This window comes from Triturus cristatus, chromosome 7 (genome assembly GCF_964204655.1).
Source record: "Triturus cristatus chromosome 7, aTriCri1.1, whole genome shotgun sequence".
Classification (NCBI taxonomy): Eukaryota; Metazoa; Chordata; class Amphibia; order Caudata; family Salamandridae; genus Triturus; species Triturus cristatus.
Window position 1 is genome coordinate 1,852,884,848 of NC_140590.1, and position 19,776 is coordinate 1,852,904,623.

The window sequence follows — 19,776 nt, forward strand, 5'->3', positions numbered from 1 at the left end:
AGGGTTGTCGAACTTTCCTAAGGGTGGTCGCATAAGGCTTTGGGACTTGTCCGCTCTTAGGCATTGGTCGCACTCCCGCACATGTCTTTCTATCTGGCTATCCATCGCCGGCCACCAGTACATCTGTTTCACCCTGAGTTTTGTCTTTACAATGCCCAGGTGACCTTCGTGAATGAGAACAAGTAAATGTGGGACCAACTTGTTGGGGGGCACTACCTTTTCTCCTCTCCGCAGGAAGATCCCTCGGTCACAAACTGATAATTCTTCTCTTACTTCGAAGAATTTCTTAAGTGCTGCCTCCACATGCCTCTTCTCCGGCCATCCTCTTAGTATGAATTGCTTTATCGCTCCTATGTCTGCGTCAGTCTCATACGCTTCCTTCCACCCATGTTCGCTTATCACTCGTTCGTGATCTTCCATGAATGCCACTTTGGTATCCTCCTCCTCGGAAGTGCGCGGAGCTTCCTCCATGGCTGATGCTCGACTGAGATAATCAGCTACCTTATTCTTTTTTCCCGGGATGTGTTCCACATCATACCTATAGTCTAATAATTTCAATGTCATCTTCGCGATGCGGGGGGTCGCATTCGCATGTCCGGATGACGTGAGGACTTTGACCAGAGGCTTATGGTCTGTTCTCAGCCTGAATCTCGTGCCCCATAGGAACTGGCGGAACTTTTCCATGGCCCAGACTACCGCCAACATTTCCTTTTCTATCACACTGTACTTCTGTTCCGTGGGCGACAATGATCTGGATGCAAAGCTGAGGGTGGCCAGTTCTCCTCCCTTCGTCTCTTGCATTAGGACCGCTCCTAGACCCCTCTCGCTCGCGTCCATCGTCAATACGGATCTGGCTTGCTGATCATATCCACACAGAGGTACCGCTGTGCTGATGTCCGCTTTAATCCTTTGGAATTCTTCTTGTGTTTGCTTCGTCCATTTGAAGTTTGTCTTGTCCCGTAGGAGTTGTCGCAAGTGGTGTGTCTTGGTGGCGAAGTGCCGTACGAATTTGCTGTAAAACTCGGCCATACCAAGGAATGACCTGACTTCCTCCTTGGTCCTCGGGGGTGGTGCTTCACATATCGCTTTGACGTTGGACTGTTTGGGTGTGATGCCTTGGTCGCTGATCACATGACCTAAGTATGTGACCGAAGTCATACCAAGCCGGCACTTGTCCCATTCTGCCGTGAGTCCATTGCGTTCCAAGACTTGTAGGACTTTAGACAACTTGGTATCATGATCTGCTTTGTTCATGCCCATTACCAGGATGTCGTCTTGGAAGTACTGCACTCCTTCTACTTATCAGAACAACTTGTACATAAGTTTCTGAAATACGCCTGCTGCTGAGGCCAGTCCAAATGGCATCCTGCAAAACTGATAGCACCCGAAGGGGGTTATGAATGATGTCAACTTCCGGCAGGTATGGTGTAGGGCTATCTGGTGGTAGGCTGAGGTGAGATCGATGGTCGAGACCCATTTCACCCCCTTGGTTTTTGCTAGCATCTTGTCTATCCTTGGTAGTGGGAACTTTTCTACTATTATGTTTTTGTTCAACTCCCTCAGGTCCACACACAGGCGTATTTTGCCGTTTGACTTCATCGCTATCACCAACGGTGCCAACCACTCAGCACTTGTTATTGGTTCTATGATGCCGTTTTCTTCTAGTCTGTGTAATTCTTTTTGTACCTTTTCTCTGATCGCCAGTGGGATATTTCTCACTTTGTGGTACACCGGTTTTGCATCTGCTTTGAGATCGATCTTGTGCGTGAATTTAGTTAATTTGCCAACCTTGCCTCCGAACACGGTGGGAAACTCTTCCTTCAGTTTTCCTACATCCGGTCGTTGGTCCTCGCCGGTCATCAGGACTTGTGTGGTGCCACCAGGGTTCAACTGTATTCCCAGGTCTCCTTGGTCGATCCACCCTAGGACCGAGGGACCTTTCTCTGCCACGTATAGTTTGCACCTAGCACTTCGTTCCTTGAATTCAAATTTCAGACTGCGATATCCTACCATGGGAATGGGGTCTCCCGTGAAGGTGACCGGGCGAATGTCCGGGGTCCCAGGTGGTGCCCCAGGTGGTCCTTGAAGTGTTCGTACCACACTGTTCGTTGTATTATGGTGTAGGGGGAGCCAGAATCTGCTACCATCTGTATTGGTATTCCTCCTATCACTAGGTCGCATTGGGGTTTCTTGGAGCGGTTGCAGTTGATCCCTAGTATGTGTTTGTCTATGCACAGCACGCTGTCTTCATCTTCTTCACTTTCTTTTTTCTCTTCTGCCTCTTGTGCGACATACTTAACTGCCGTTCTTTTTTGCTTGCGACAACATACTATTTCGTAATGCCCAACTATCCCACAAAACATGCATTTGGCCTTGAAGGCTGGACACCGCTTATCATACGCTGGGTGAGACAGACTGCCGCACCTGTAGCACGTGTTCTTGCTTTCGTTGCCCGGTTTCTTCGCCGGTGCTGGTCTGGATGACCATTTGGTCTGTGTCCTCATGTCCCCTGTTGCTCCCTTGCCTCTCTCTGGTGGTTCTGCATCCGTGACTTTGTTCACCATGAGCCTGGGGGCCGTCTCTTTTTTCGCCGCTTACGCACATCTTTTTGATAGCTACGCTTTTTTCACCATGGCTATAACTTCCTTCAGGGTCACCTCTCCATTAACCCATAGCTTGTCCTGTATCGTTGAGTTAGTGGTGTGCATGACTATTTGATCTTTGATGAATTCGTCATGTAATGTCCCGAACGTACACGTGACTGCCAATTTTCTCAACGCTGCTACGTATTCATCTATGGACTCTCCCACTGCTTGTTTCCTTTGTTGGAAGTTGTATCTGTCTATAGACGTGCACACCGCTGGCCTGTAGTGTTTATTCAAATCATCTATTGCGTGCTGGAACACGTCGTCATCCGCTGCCTGCCTTGGAGTGGGAACGATATTCTGGAATACTCTGATGCCTTCCGGGCCTAGGTTATGAAGCAATATTCTCTTCCTTCTTTTGCTAGGAAATGCTTCACCATTCTCGTCCTCTAGTGCTTCTAGATAGTTCATAAAGTATTCCCTCCAATCTTCCCACTTGGGTAAGAAGGGATCGGTGTTGTGAGCGAGGACGTTTGGGCGCACATTTCTGCTCTACTCCCTGGTGACTCTTCTTCTCCCCTCGGACTGCCTGGCGCGCTTTGTCTGTGTAGGCATGGGGGGCTCTGTTGCGACGCAGCTCGACCCCCACTGCTGTGCTCTGCCTGCTCCGCCAGGGCCTCACGCATTTCGTCTCTTTTCTATGGTGTGGGGAGCCTTGTTTCTGCACTTTGGTGCTCTTTTCTGGGCCCCTCTACTCTCCACCTTAGTGGGCAGAAGGGTGTCAGCCACGCTCACTACTTTCAGCGTCTTGGCGTGCTTCTGGGGTTGTATGTGGTCTACGTTGCCGACCCTCCTTGCCACGTGGTCAGACCCACTAGCTATAGTGGGCTGGGCGCCACCGCCGAGTGCGATGTGTGTATCTGCGTGGTTGGCTGCTTATAGTGCCTGGCGTCCCCTCTGCCACGCTCTCCCTTAGTGCGTACCTGTTGTTGGTCGGTTGCTGTACTCCCGGTGCACCTGGACCCGTGTTGCACCCGGTTCAGTTACTTCTGAGTCCTTTTCCGTGTTGATCCCAGACCCTCGTCGCCATTTTGTAGTGTTGGGTCATAGGTAGGAAGGACAGCTCATACCACTTACAGTTGCAGGTAAGTATAGGTTTATTAAACACTTATATGACACACTTATCAGGCGAGCGCCGGGAGACGTCTGCTCTGCTCACCGGCTCCGCGCTCTCTTGCGGCATCCAAAATGTCCGCCGCGCTCTACGTCATCACATGGTACGTGAAGACTAGAGCGCGACGCTACACTGACCAGTGATGCCTGCGCTGGATGGGTGTGGGGTGAGGTGTAAGCCAGCCCTCAGGGAGTAGCTCGCACATTGGAACACTAGAACAGTGATCAGCCGATCACTACCTGCCCCAAAAATCCTAGAAACGGCCCTGGCATGGTCATTAAAAAACCAGACATGCCTTTATAAATCCTTGCAGTGTCTGTGGTGGGAACAGCGCTGGACGTCGCACCTGGCTAGATGCACGTGGCATAAACAACGCACCCCGCGCCTGTAAGACACATGCGCAGAAGTAGAGCAACGGCAAACAGTGTGTCTCTAAAACGCATGCGCAGTAGTCTCAATGCGCATGTTTATCTAAAGAGTGCCTGCAACAATGAAACACCGAAACACCAAGAAGCAGTAGCTCCGCGCATGTGGCTGTAACACGCATGTGCAGAGGTGTAACACAATTGGCTGCGGCTGCGTCTTTAGGGCACATGCGTAGAGGTGTAACATTTAGAAGCAGTGTCTGTACCCATGCGTCTTGCAGACGCAAACGTAGATGAGACACAGCCCTGTGCTTGTCCGCATGCGCCTGAGACACATGCGCAGTAGTGTTCTGCAGCGAGGCTGCGCCTCTGCGCATGCGTCTGAGACACGCGTGCGCAGTAGTGTGGGACGGAGACACTGTGCTTCTGCGCATGCGCCTGGGACCCTAGTGGACAACAGGTCTCTAGGGCAGAGCAGCGCACCCGGAGGTCCCGACCTGTGTCCTGTGTTTACTGTTGGTATCCGCGGGTCAACGCTCAGCGAGGGCCGCGGCAGCTGCGAGGGAGCGACCTGAGCGTGCCCCCAGGCTGTGCTGCTGGTTGGAAGGGCAGCTGTGAGTCCAGGGGCCCCTCCACGTCACCCGAGGCCCACCCACCATCTGTGAGTCCAGGGGCCCCTCCACGTCACCCGAGGCCCACCCTCCCTTCTTGGAAGACGCTTTCCTCTACACAGTTACAATGAAGCACAGAAAAGCAGCGTCCCAGAGTGTGTCAGAGCCGGTGAGTGCAGCCTGTGGCAGCTGGTGCTCTCTGGGGCCACATGCACCTGGGGGCGGTCATTGCTTATGATCAGTGTAGCCCCCCACTCGGGCACTGGATGTTTGGAGCGATTAATGCCTAGTGGCAGGTAAACAGCGAAGCTGGTTTGTGTCCCGGAGGCTATGATGAATCTCTGGGTCTCTGTGGGTGGTCTGGGTGCACTTAGGATCCACTTGTGATCGACCCGTGTTCCCTCGTCTGGTAAGTCTGTGCATCTGCAGAGCCATGCGGGCAAATCAGTAGAAACAACCCCCCCCCCCCCCCCCCCACCCCCCATCAGTAGCACCTCTTAAAATGGCTTCATTGCAACACCACACTGGTTGGAAACGAGGCCGCGCTTGACACGAATACACCCTCAACGTGTTATGTATTTACATTAAGAGCTGTTTAATCTGTGTTATTGAACATGTTGTTCCAGGGACCAGTTACCTTCATTGATGTCGTTTCCTGTTTCTCGGAAGAGGAGTGGAAGCTGCTACACCACTGGCAGAAGGAACTTTACAGGAATGTCATGAAGGACATCCACCAGGCTTTGCTTTCTCTGGGTGAGACTTTATTATTATTTTTTCACATTTTCATATATATTACCTACATGCTAAGAACAGGTTCCAGGGTGCTTGATATCGACAGCAGAAGCTTTTGCCAGCGTCAGTATTTGAATACATGTGGAACACCACCTTAGCGATATCAAGAAACTGGCCTGTCTGCACTTTCCTGGGCTCCTGACGATCGCATAGGGTTACTTTATTGTTATCATTGATTTTCTCTTCCATCCTTACACCTCCACTTTGCAGTGTCCCCAGACTGCTCGTGTAGGTCACAATAGAAATCCACACCATGATTACATATAGAATTACAGACGGCAGCAATGAATACAAGGACTGTTTTTTAGGGTAGGGTCGGGTTCCAGGTGATTTCAAACAGACAACAAGAGAGACGTTTGAGTGCGTATGATGTTACTCAACTGAGGGTGAGAACATCCCCGTTAGGCACTTTTTTGCCCATCTACATTTTTATGTTATGTAATTCCTCTGTACCCTCCAAATCACCTGTCCCTGCTTTCAGCGTCTATTCAGAGGAATAGCCGGGGAGCCGTCCAAAAAATGAATCCTCTCTGCAAAAAAATAAAGATAAATGTAGCCTCCTGTCGCCCTCCCAACTATTCTCTGTGCCTTCTGTCTTTTCATCTCATAACGGTGATCTCTGTGCAAGAGAGTGCCCTGTCATAGCAGCCTGGCATTCATGTATGACGTAGAAACAGGGGGAAACAGCGTTTGTTTCCCACTGTTTCTATATCACAGCAGTGAATAATAATACGGTTTGGAATATTCTTCTCACGCTAAAGGCTTCCAATGGAAGTCATGCATAACAGTTAGAATTATAGTAACTGAATTACGGGAATGCTTTTCATCAAGGGATTCTGAGTGACATCAAATTGACAACAAGAACGAAGATCGAGGTGGCTGTGACATCACTCAGAACTCCATGGTGCCCGGACAATGGAAATTAAACCTGGGTGCAAGAATAGGTTCCCACACTTGAAATCTAGTTCCACATTGTCCCGATAGGTGCTCAGTTACAGCAATGTTTCTTTGCATACTCGTCCCAGAGAAAGCACATTAAGCCTGAAATGCATGATATGCCTACAAATGTGCACATTAGGCAAACAAGTCGGAAACTGTGTAGGAAGTGTGCAGACTACAGTGTTAGCGTAGTCCGTAAAAACAAACATTACTCTTTTCCAAAAGTTAAATTTCTAATGAAAACAACCTTCTTCAACCACAATGTAAAGGTTATACTGTAACTTAGACTTTTTGACGACATGTATTCCTCTACAATAAACATTAAGCAGTCTCACCAGTGGATGCACTTGACTAGAAGCTCAGCTGGTAAGACAGCTCAGTGAGTGAATGCTCATGCCATAGTAATCTCCGAGCAACCAGTTGTGACAGCTTTGAATTTCATTATAGCCAACTAGTCATATCGTATTTTGAATTTAAACAAGCAGCGATGAACTACATGTCTGTTGTAATGTGAACCCTGTAAAATTAAGGGTAAAGTGTGTTGTACAAAAGGGGGTGGTGATGGACGGAGCATCAGAACCAATCAAACACTCACACCCAGTCAACAGATCTGGGTTTGATCCATCACCGTTCTTTAGCCCACTCTGCCCCCCGGTTCAGACATGGCCATATGCAAATCAGTCTGACCCTGTGCCTCATGGGAACAGTCCAGCCCGAACTGCCAAGCCATGCCTTCCCTGGACCAGAAACAAGCTTCCTAGGACCGGTTTCTGGCATTTTAGCCTTCTTCAGCCAGGCTTGCTTGAATCCAGTGGCAAAGTGTGTTGTAGACATACAGACGAAGATATGTATATATTGGGTTAAAAACTATGCTGTCTCACACACACACCACACACACACACACACTTGAAGTCCAGATTTCACTGAAAGAATGAGGCACCCCTAGAGCTAATGGACCTGAGTATCCAGGAGAGTCCCATGGATTACCGCTGAGTGGGGTCCTGGTCAGCTGCTTTTTGCATGCTCTTTAAGAGAATAAAGATGCCCTGGCAACTGATTGATGTTTTCGTTCTCCAGGGCAGTGGTTCGAAACCTGTGGTCTGAGGACCACTTGGGGTTTGTCAAGCCTTCTCAAGGGGGTCTTTAACTGCTTTACACAATTAAATAATATTAACATTCATATATTACAATTAATTGGGTATATACAATTAAGGATGCAAAATTGAAGATGTGACAACTTTTTCTATATTTGATTGTGAAAGAAACAAAATATTTGAGCAGTTGTTTGTTATATACGTGTTTATGCATTTTTGCGTATTGTTTTGGGACTCAAATCATTGAAATTGCTTAGGATGGAGGTCCCCAACTTCTGATACTGACTCAGTTGGGGGCCCTGGATTCCAGTAATGATTTATTGGGGTTCCACAGATATCGGAAGGCTAAGAACCATTGCTCTAGGGCCTCCAATGATCAAGAATCCAAGACACAAATGATCAGAAACTTATGTGATGAAAGTACTGTTCTGTGGCAAGTGAATTACGGTGTAACAATACCCTAATGCACCATGCACTTTAAGTCTAATTGGGTTTATAGATCTTTTAAGTGATTTTAAGCTACTTTTAGCGTTTCTTTAAGAACAGCTGCTAGATAATAAGGTTTTGTCAAAAGGTCTTGTCAAGTTTCTTGTTCTCTGGGAATATAATTATTTTTTGCTGTTTATCAAATTGAAATGTTTATACTCTTATGTTTTTATATCTACGTGCTTTGTGTAGATTTATTGTTTTTTTATAAGCAAAATAAAGATGATGATGAATTACGGTGTGCAATCTCAACCTTTCTTGTGCAAATTACAGTCACTATGGCCCAGGGCAAGGCAATGTTTGTCCATCACTGCTAAGTGTGGGGGTGGAGTCCATCTTAAATTCTCATGTTAGGGTTTCTTTCCAGTGCACAATTAATGCTCTATTTTCTCTCCCTGATTACACGTCTGCTGTGTTTGGATATTTTACAGGGAACTGTCAGTGGATTATAAGTGTCTTTTTTCTTCTGCAACAGGTCCTATGATTGCCAACTCTGTATTTTCACTGAAACATAAGGAATATGAAGAGTTTGATGACATGGACATTGAGGATCTAAAGTTGAATCATGATTTGAACACTTTCCAAGGTTAGTGTGAAAGGCAAAATTAATTAGCCGACATTTATAAACGAAAGAGGGTATTCGCCCACAAATACACTCATGCTAGACTTGTGCATGTGTGTTGTTCCTGTAAACGATCATAGCTTCAGCTATTCAACTTTTCCTCAACCTAGATCAAGCCGGTAGTCAATGAGGTGAAATTCTTGATGAGCACTTTCCTTGGGTGCTTACGTGGCTCCATAGACTAATTAACAACATACCCTTTCTTCAAACTTTAGGCCTAGCCTACCTCAGCAGTCTGCAGCAACCACTGAGGTACTTCTTTCAAGGTGCAGTCTCTTCTTGTTTGGAGCAGCTAAACTCAAACCACAATCCCAACTTCCTGCTCACGAAACCGCTGTCAATGACCCTTTATTTTCTTGACCAAAATATCACTACTAATAGATGACTATACTGTGGATGTCTCTCATCTTCATGCTCTTCTTGTCTCTTGCTCTTCAGGCTTCTACAAATGTTGGCCCTCTCTCCTGTTGAGCGTAATTTAACCCCTGGCTGCAAACCACTATTCGCTCTGTTCTTTCCTATACACAGTGCATCTCAGTTGTTTTCTGCCACGTTCAACAGTTTATAAACTTTGATTTGTGCATAGATTGCTATGACTTTGTTAGGTGCCAGGAAAGGTAATTTATTAGTTGCTATTTTCTTGTATGTTTGGTGTTTACTACATAGGTATGTTAAATAAATGAAATTTGCAAATGTAAATATTTCTATCTGAAAGAGATACTAAATGTTTTTTCATCCTTATTTAGGATATTCAACTAGTGAATCGAATGCAGTATTCAGGAAGACAAGAAGAGCCAAGCAACATTTAAAGAATAGCCCAGACACAAATGAAAGGGGAAGCTGTGATATTCCCAGTACAGGTTAGGAAGAATTGATCTGTCACATAATACAGAGTAGTGTAACTTATTTATTTATGTGTTCTCTTGCCTCAGCCTGATATGATATACCCTTTCTGTTAAACAATATACCCCAACAAACACTCTTGAAGGCTTAAACTCTTAGCTGATGAAAAAAAGGAAGATACATAGATGTTTAGCTGCTACTAGTGCTTGGGCTCTGATGCTAGGTCTGAGTTACCAATTGATTAGACAGTCCTCTAAATCTCTTCTAATTTTGAATTTCAAGCCCCAGTTCTGTGCAAATAAGCACTGTTTTGTAGAAAAGTAGGATCTGCCTTCATGGTTACCTCCACGTTTTGCTGGTGTCCCTATGATTTTGTTAGTAGTCTGACTGGGATCCTAGTATATAGTACTTAGGTACCTAGGGCACAGGTATCCCAGGGGTCTCCCATGGACTGCAGTATTTATTATGCCACCCATGAGAGACCACTCAAACTGTGACTAGAGGCCTACCATTGCAGCCTGTGTAAGCTGCTGCTAGCACCACTTACAACAGATATAGGTTTTCTTATATCTGAGGTCACTACACCTAAAACCTATATGTCACCCCTAAGGCAGGCCTTTGAATGCTGAAGGTAGGGTGCTGGGTTATAAGTAGCATGAGCAGGAAACCTCTATGAACCCCGCAGCCGATTCTCCAGGCTCTGTAAGTGCGGTCAGCCATTTTGATACATATAGTGGCCATCCGTTGACCTCTCTACAGAGCACACACAACAATGTTTATGTGTTCCAATTGCAACTGAAATTCTGTGGATATGTGTTTGAAGCGGCTACATAGATATCAACATATTTGCAAGACAAAAGTAAGAGAAATTTAAAGTGTTTAAATTTGAGGGAGTGCAGTGTATGTTTCAGGTGGTGAATTAACATATATGCTAGTAAGTGCATTCAGGGAAGAGTGAAAAGAGGATGCTGAAGAGAAAAGAGAGGGGGTTGACGATGTGCAGATGGACAAGATATGCAGAGAAAAAGAGGATACATATTTAACATCAAGCACACATAACTGAAGACCAAAACTCCTTCCACATGTCTCAATGCTATTTAATTCACAGACTCGCAGTTTCAGAATTGAAACATTTCCAATGTTAATTATTTATAACAATCATCGTTGTTACTCATTTATCTTAAACAGCTAACAACCAGTGACTAAGCCAATCGTACTGACTGGCTTGAGGTGAATGTCATTGGTCGTGTCCTTTATCGTGGATACAATGACATCTTGGAGAGAAACCAAAATACCGGTCAGGTGGCACAGTACGGGAATCACGAAAATGTATTTGACATGTTCCGTTATAGAGAGCCCCCACTTTTTCCATCCCACTTAATGACCGGTCTGCACATATTTCTTTATGACTGGTGGTAGCCAGCAGCTGTGAGTGCTTCTCGAAGTCAGGTTAGAGCTTATTTTTCCAAAGTTAATGCTGCTTGCAGTGCAAGACACTAGGCAAGCATACATTTTAAAGGGCTAAAGTTGTCATGCTGTACAATTTACACATTACAGAAACTGTTGAACATATCAGTGCAGGAAGATATAGGGCAGTTTTTAATGTGTTTAATATTTCTAGACTATTTGTGCCCAATGCTGTATAAGCCTTGCTTTATCACTACATTCATTTGCTTTAAAATGCACCATTTGCCAATCTTTTTTTTCATTTCTTTCTCGGGGGAGGGACTCGCCCTGGACCTCAGGTTTGTCTATTGAACTGGTTCACATCGCTCAGTATATTAAAAACATGCCCAACATTTACGCCTCACCACTTTAAAATGTCACCAGCTGCCACTGTTCCTAAAGCTCTAACACTAGACTTTCTTACTCTCAATATCTGTTGCAAAATCCAACGAGGCAAGGAATATTCTGTGGCAGGTTATCCTGCAGTTAATTCCCTTGCAGATGCCTGGAGTTTAGTAAAGCATAGAGCAGATTTTACAAGGAATAAATGTTTTGTAAGCAAAGTTGTTTTTTCCGGTGGTATTTATTGAGACATGTTAGGACATCCTCTCCTATTACATGTAGAAAGTTTGAGAGATAATGAGTAGTGGGCAAATCTCTTAATTTTAAAAAGCTATTTATCCAAGATACCTAACATTGCTGGATTTATTGGGCGACTCTACAGCTGTTGTCAGCAAACAAACTCTTAGATATTTCTTACCTGTAAAACGCATTCCAACAGCACAAGGGAGTGTTTGTAATTCATTGTTTTACGTGACCATGTTTGAGAATTCTGAACATGTCTGGTGGGTGGGTAATGCGTCTCTGTACACTGTTTTAGGGGATAAAAGAGTGTAAGCTTGGCAAGGAGAATGAGGGAGAAGTTGACCTGTATTCAAGGTAGTATGTGCTAGAGTTTGAGTGGGTAAACTGAGAGTGCTTGTCTTGTAGTTATTTCAGAGAAATGTGTCTTCTAATCTCATTAATACGGGGTGACTCTGCGCCTCTTTTAGTTTTGAGCACAAATGGCCAGTTTGTTGACAACACAGTTCAGTTTCACTGTGCTTTTTTCTGTATAATGTACAAGGGTTTAAAAAGGTAATGTGTTGGTAGTGGAAACTAGTGAATTCTATTAGTACAAGAGCGAAATCAGACATATTGCTTCAGGAAAAATGTGAGCGGTGATGCAGGTGAAGCGGTAGAGTAGAGTGAAGTCATCCTCAATGTAAGATGAGACCAGTGTCCAGACAAAGCTTCAGCGGTTTGCATCATGAAGGGCTGGCTTGCTTTTGCACAGAAGGCTTAAGTGTTAATTAAGTCTAGCCTTGATTGGGCTTTGGAGTCTAAGGGACCACCATCAAGAAGCCGCAATCAGAGTTGGTGCAGTTTAGCATCTTTTTGACTATGGACTGCTGTGTTTAGAGCCACTTGAGACCAGGGTTGCAGGTTCATATCATTAGTTGATGAGACTGTCTACCTTATCCTTTACGTCACCAACCCACAAAAGACACTCCCAGGGCTCTTCCAAATTTTGGAAAACTATGGAGTCCACGCAAGCTATAGGATTGACTGGGAGAAATCCAGCCTATGCCCTGCAGGACGACACTTTGACCCAAATGATGTCCTGGGTCGGCTTCGAGTTGATCCGCAGTGGTTCCGTTATCTGGGTATTTATGTGACCACAAGCAGGGAAGATAGCATAGAGCGCAAATATTTGGGAGATCCTGACTGACCTCCATACAGACATGGAAAGATGGGGGAAGCTGCCGTTGACATAGATGGGCAAAACGACAACACTGCCAAAATGTGTATATATCCCCCCAAATACCTATTATAAGGGCCAGAGGAAACTTTTACTAAGATATAGGGGGAAGTACAAACCCTAATCTGGAATGGGGGACATCCGAGATCTGGGCACACGGCAGCGAAACCAATACAATGGAGGCATCGCCTTACTAGACATGAAAGTTTAATATTGAGCGGCCCACCTTATTGTAGTCAATGATTAGGGTGATCTACCAGGAGACCACCCAACATATGCACTAGAAAGGACATCATTTCAAACTCATCCTTACACACACTACCTTTGTGCTGGAAAAGGGGTAAAGAAGTTGTTGGGCAATCCAGGTGGCCATAGATGCCTGGAAGGGGGTGGAAAGGTGGATGAATGGGGACACGAACATTACTCGCGAAACCCCCCTTGTGGGTGGGAACACATCTGAGAGAGTTTAGAAAGCTGAAGGGCTTTATTACCCGGGGACACCCTGGCAATTTCAAAACTGGGAGATATTATAGACTGGGTGTATTGATCACCTTTAGCTCCCTTCAAAAAGAATAACAACTCAACAATACACAATATTACAAATATCTCCAAATCCGTCATGCTTGGACTGCCAAAGGACTAGACATGGGAAATATACCGGAATATGCACCATTGAAGGGGCGACTACTCCTTGGGGAAATTGAGGCGAAGGCGGTGTCTTGACGTACAAAACAATAACAAACAACATGTCTGATACCTTGACAAAACTGAGGATCCAGTGGGAGGCTGCATTAATGCATCTCAGAAAAGTTGCAATCAAATCCAGACTCCGACTGATTCAACTTAAAATTCTCCATAGGATTTATTATGATAGAACTCGAATACACAGCTTTGGTGGGGATAACTCCCCCAGCTGTCTTCGGTGTGGGGCAGAGACTGGGTCGTTTATGCATACACTTTGGGATTGTCCCTGTATTAACCACTATTGGACCAGTATAGTTACAGTACTTAATGGGGACTTGGGAGTTGCAATACCAGCCGATCCTACATACATCTTCCTCGGTATCCCTACAGAGATAGATATCCCCAGAGCCAAGCTCTTATTTAGTAATCTAGGCCTGGCAGTGGCCAAAAGAGTTGTGACTAAGTATTGAGGAACCCCTCCACCCTCACTCCAAGAATGGAAAAACGCCATGGACCTTTGCATGGCAGCTGAAAAGGTTATTACATACATGGCCAGAGTCTGTCTAACAAAGTTTAATAAGGACTGGAGTCCCTGGATAAGACACTATGGTATTGACATAGGTGAGGGAGAGGAATAGCCCCAAATTAAACAACCCTCGTAATATGAGACAGATCATGTACTACCATGTCACCCTGCAGCGGCCCATCAAATGTTTATCCATGATGCCAGTGTTCCACATCCTCATGTACTTTCTAGTATGTTCTTCTGGTGCAGTCATATGCTTGTGTTATCTGCAATAGAATTTTTTTTAAAGACTGTCTTAAAATAGTTGCCAAATGATAGATAGCTCTTTTGAGTCTGGCTAGGAAGGCTACCGAGCGCTCAATCTATGGATTAATGATGTTGGATAAGGCGAGAAACCCACAGTGGAAGTCTCAGGTCATGTGCCGAGAGACAACTGAATGTCTGTATGTGCACAGCATGTTGGCCTGAACAGTGACATGAGAGAAACCATTTTCTTAATGACTGTTCAGAGACCATTAAGAATGATAAGTCAGCGAGATATCCTTGTTGTGTTTGCTGTAAACCACCACAGAAATTCTGTGAAAAAGGACCACTGATCTCCGGCCTCCACTGATCTAGGATTTCAAGCTATAGTATCAGACACCTATGTGATGAAAGCACTGTTTTGTGGGCTAGTGAATTGTGGTGTGCAATCTCAATATTTCTTGTGCAACCTGCAGTCACTATAACACAGGGCTAGGCATGTTTGTCCAATACTGGTCAGTGGAGAGGAGTCCATCTTACAATTTCATGGTAGAGAATTTCTGTCCAGTGCACAATGAATGTTCACCTTTCTCTAGCTGATTACACATCTGTTGTGTTTGGATATTTTACAGGGAGCTGTTGGTGGATTATGTGTGTCTTCTTTCTTTCCACAAACAGGTCCTCTGATAACGAGCTCTGTGTTTTCACTCAAACCTAAGAGACACGAAGAGTTGTATGACATGGACTTTGAAGATACAAAAGTGAATTGTGATTCTAACACTTCCAGAGGTTAGTGTGAAAGGCAATATTCATTAGAAGACATGAGCAAAAAGGGGTAATTTTCCACACCTATATTGTTGCTAGACTAGTGCATAAATACCATGAGGTGTCAGTCAGTCAATCAATCAACTTTTTTTCGGCTCGATGAGCCATAAAAAGTGCACTGTTCAAAACAAAGTATATACTTAAAACCATTATAAATACAACTCTCAGCACATAAAAATATGTAAAACAGTCATACAACATCAGTTGTCAGAAAAGCTACCACAGTGCTCAGACAAAAGCCAGATAAACAAAAACCTCGGAATAATTCCTTAGGGGTGAGCTAAGGGTCCGCTATGTTACCCAGGTCATCTGAGTTAAATATGAAATATATAGAACACACACGCACACAATTGGCACCTCTCTGGCCCATGTAAGTCCCCTGTGAAAGGTACCAGGGGCACTGTGACCAGGGAAGGCCTCTAAGGGCTGCAGCACCTATTGTGCCATCCTTAGAGGTACTGTACCTTAACACACACACACTTCTCTCTCTCTCTCCCTCTCCCTCTCCCTCTCCCTCTCCCTCTCCCTCTCCCCCTCTCCCTCTCCCCCTCTCCCTCTCCCTCTCCCTCTCCCTCTCCCCCTCCCCCTCCCCCCCTCTCCCTCTCCCCCTCTCCCCCTCCCCCTCTCCCTCTCTCTCTCTCTCTCTCTCTCCCCCCCCCTCCCTCCTCCCCCCACATTGCAGGCTGCCTGTGTGCCATGCTTGCAACCTGCTATCTATGGTATAGGTAAGACACCCCTCTTGCTGGGTGCACTATCGCACTGGTGAGGATGCAGGTGCATGAGCAATGTACCTCTACAGTGTCTACGTCCATTCTTAGACATTGTAGGTGCAGTAAAGCCATAAAAGAGTATATGGTCTGGGAGTTTGTCTTTACAAACTCCACAGCACCATAATGGCTACACTGAATTCTGGGAATTATGGTATCAAACTTCTCAGCATAATAATATTATACATTGCACACAGAGGGCATCTTATAGATGCCCCCTGAAAAACGATCATCCTCCGGTTGGTTCCCTGACTGGTAAACACCAGCCTGCCACCACGAGATATGTTTCTGGACCCCTGGGGTGGGAGCCTTTTCTCCCTGAGCCCAGAAACCAAGCCTTTCCAGGGCGGGGGTGTTCACAAGTCCCCCAGGTCAGAAAGAGCCATTTGTGGCTGGGAAGCTTCAAAGGCTTTGCTGCCTTTGTAACACAACCCCCAGTCTCTCCTGCGATCAGGAACAAGTCCCCTTCCTGTCTCCCCTCCTTTTCAGCGAGAAGACAGGCAGGAAAAATTAGCCAGCTCGAAAGTGTGCCCACCTCTGCCAACCCCACCCCACAGATGGGGAGGCAAGGTGAAGCCCTCTCTTCAGTGTCCGCCATCTTGCAGATGGCAGTTGGTCTCCAATCAGGATTAGGGATTTGCCCACTCCTCCACGTGGGGTGAGCACACCAAGGGTGTAGTCACCCTAAGGTCAGTAGCCATTGGCTACTGACCTCGAGACCCCTAAACGCCCCCTAAATACAGTATTTAGAGGCAGCCCTGAATCAAGAAGACAGATTCCCGCAACCTACGAAGAAGAAGGACGAAAGATGACGCCCAACAGCGGAGACTGCAGAGAAGAACTGACTTGGCCCCAGCATGTCTTTGTCTTCCAGAGATACTGCGCCAAAAGTCGCCTTGTCCTGCAGCCAGCAACCTCCAGAACACCTGGGAGGACTGACCACCTTCAACAAAGACTGGATCTCCTGTGAACAGCAGCTCTTTTCCAAAGAAACAGCCAAGAAAAACTCTGAGCCTGCTGAGGACAAAGAAAGCCGATGCCTCGAACCACCACTGCACCCGACGCCTACAGCCCGAATCCGGGTGGCCCACCGGTCCCAGCGAGGTCCCCCAGCGCTCCAGAGTCCACCAAGGGTTCATCCCTCCAGGATGCCCTGAAGTCACCTGCAGCCTCTGCGCAGAGACCCCCCAACCACGAGGGGGCGGGTAAGGTGAAATCCGACTTTAAAAGTCACCCCTGCATCCAGCCACCCTGCGCCCTGGAGAAGAAAACCAGGGTGCACCAAGGTCCCAGCGCCCTCCAATTTACCTACCCAGCTGTTGGCTCCTCCTGGAAGACTTCCTGGACCGAGCCTACAGCCAAAATCCCAAACCGGCAACTCCCATTGAAAACAACAGGGCACCCGACGCAAAAACAGCACCCTGCACCCAGCCGCCTCAGTGTGGGTGCACTTTTTGTGCTAACTCGGGTTCCCCTTTGCCTTTAAATCAAAAGTAACAACTACCACGGTTCAGGAATCGCCCGCCAGTATTCTATCAGGCCTACCTCCAAGTTTGAACTCCACCGCTCCTTGTATAGAACATGTGATCCTCTCGAAAGACAGTAGACCGCCACAAGCGCTGGCGAATCAGAATACCCCTTTGGATACGCAGCTGCAGCCTCAACCTCCTTCTATAGAAGCAAGCAAGGACGTCGCCCCTCAAGTTCAAGCCCAGGCTGAAGTAGAGAAATTCGTGGAACAGCAGGCTCCAACCAGGTACAAGGGAGCGACATGGTTGCACAATGGGACATTAAAACCATGTTAAATCTTATCTTAGATGAAATAAGAGAATTAAAAGTAACACAAGCTACTGAAATAGCATCCCTGCATCAGCCCGTAATGAAAATAGAGAAAGCATTCGCCAGCATACAGGTCCGAATTCAGGGGGCAGTCTCTAGGATTTCACAGCTAGAGGATCAAATGAATACATTGCAGCAGCAAGCCAATCAAGTAAGGAAAGAGAAGTCCTCTCCGGAGAACAAGATGGATGATTTAGAAAATCAATTGCGACTCTCCAATCTACGTTTGATAGGAGTGCCATAAGGCTGCGGAGTACCTACTAGTCGAATCTGCTCCGATATGTCTGCAGCAGCAGCACACCGCCAGAAGGAGTTTGTAAAGCTGTTATACTTAATTAAGGCCCAGGGAGCGCAGGCATCAATTGTGCAACAATCTAAACTCAGGGTCTTAGTAAAAGGTAAATTTCACGTGTTCACAAGCTTGGAGGAAGATCAAGAACTGCTACAAAGAATCTCCAATTACTGAAGGGGAAATATATATATTTATATATAAGAAATCCAGTACAATGACTGATAAGGTTGGGGGGACAGGAGGTTCAGCAAGGGGTTCAGCAACACGGCACACAACAAGGGCATCTATCCAGACGCCCACCAAGACAGGATGGTGAGGGATAATGTGGGCAATTCCCCTTTTCCCAGGGGCAGGAGGGGAAGGTAGGAGTTGGTGGAGGGTAGCACTATCAAAAAAGATCAGAACTATAGATGATAAGGCAATGTTGGGAAGATTTTTATTTATTATTATGTCTAGGCTTCAACTCACAGTTAGGGGCTTGGGAGAGGAATCTTGAAATGCGTATCCTATCGGTCAATGTCAACGGAGTATCTAACAAGCAAAAGTATGGGGCTCTAATTAGATGGTTAACCACTTTTTCAACACAAATCTTGTTCCTTCAAGTAACACATTTAAAAAACAATTCCCCAAAGCTTTTTATCCCTAAATATTATTCAAATCTTTTTTTTTTGTGCTTCAGCTGGGATGGCTATAAAGGGCGTTGCAATTTATTTTGGGTGAGGGATAGACTGGGAGGTGATGCAAGTGCCGAGAGACTCCCACGGTAGATGGATGTGGATTACAGCAGGGGTAAATGGCAATTATTTAATTTCATAAATTATGACGTCCCTATCTTAGATGATCCTAAATCATTTGTTAAGATAAATACATTGGCTAGAGGACCGGCAGGGCCGATCATCTTAGGGGGGACATCAATTATAGTCACGATTTGACAAGGGATGCCTTAGATAGGACAGAAAACAGCCGAAGCCAAAACCCAGAAAAGTACTTGATGTCATGATGCGAGATCATTACCTGGTTGATCCCTGGCGTAGGGTCCATCCGGGGGGGGGGGGGGGGGTCTCAGTATACTTACTACTCTTGACAATTCCAGTCTGCCTCCCATAAAGATTATTTTCTCATCTCACGGTCTCTTAGGTGCCTGGACTCTCAAATATGGGCACATTCATTTTCAGATCATTCAGTGACTTGTGTGAAGACAGAAATAGAAGGGAAGGTAAGAGAAATGCCCACGTGGCAAACAGATCATCTCTTTCTCTCCATCCAGGAATCGTTGTTAAATACTAAAAAAATAGATGAAAGATTGTTTTGGGGTCAATAAGGGTACCACAACACTTTTCTCTCTATAGGGAGCCTCCAAGGCAACAATGCATGGCCAGATGGTGGCCTTTATGGCTGCTCAATGTGAAACTTGTAGGCTACGAATACCCGAACTTCAACTAACGGTAGACACTACTTTGTTGAACAAGTTAAATGCTTCGCTGGGAATTGCAGCAGATCCCTGTTGGCTAGTGCCAAGCAAGAGTTGAGGGAATTCTTTTAATAGAAAAGATGAATAGCTCGTGGATGCTCCATCAACGTGTATACGAGGAAATCCAGATGGTTGGTAATTTTTTGGCTTGATCATCCAGGAAGAGACAGGAAGCAAAATTAATTATGGAATTACAGTAACCAGAGATGGAGGTTGCAGTTTCGGTAAAGGAAAAGATTGGGATTTTCTTTTTACATCACTATAATAAGCTTTTTTCGACTAAATATACGGCTTCGAAGGAAGCTATTCATAAGTTCTTTATAGGCATTAACTTACCGTACCTCTCAAATAGCAAGGTGTGGGGATTGAGG

The 19,776-nt window shown here is 45.8% G+C and overlaps 1 protein-coding gene across 4 annotated transcripts in view; it reads left to right on the forward strand.

Moving 5' to 3' along the window:
- The first annotated feature begins 4,546 nt into the window (after positions 1–4,546).
- LOC146813450 (uncharacterized) overlaps positions 4,547–19,776 on the forward strand; it is a 130,368-nt gene continuing 115,138 nt past the window's right edge. The window contains exons 1-5 of one of the 4 annotated variants that reach the window (XM_085620208.1): positions 4,547–4,904; positions 5,362–5,488; positions 8,522–8,632; positions 9,415–9,528; positions 14,890–15,000. In XM_085620208.1, the coding sequence (XP_085476334.1) occupies positions 4,863–4,904; positions 5,362–5,488; positions 8,522–8,632; positions 9,415–9,528; positions 14,890–15,000 (505 nt within the window). In that variant the 5' untranslated portion in view covers positions 4,547–4,862. The remainder of the gene's footprint in view (positions 4,905–5,361; positions 5,489–8,521; positions 8,633–9,414; positions 9,529–14,889; positions 15,001–19,776) is intronic. The other 3 variants (XM_085620207.1, XM_085620210.1, XM_085620209.1) reach the window with 3 other exon arrangements.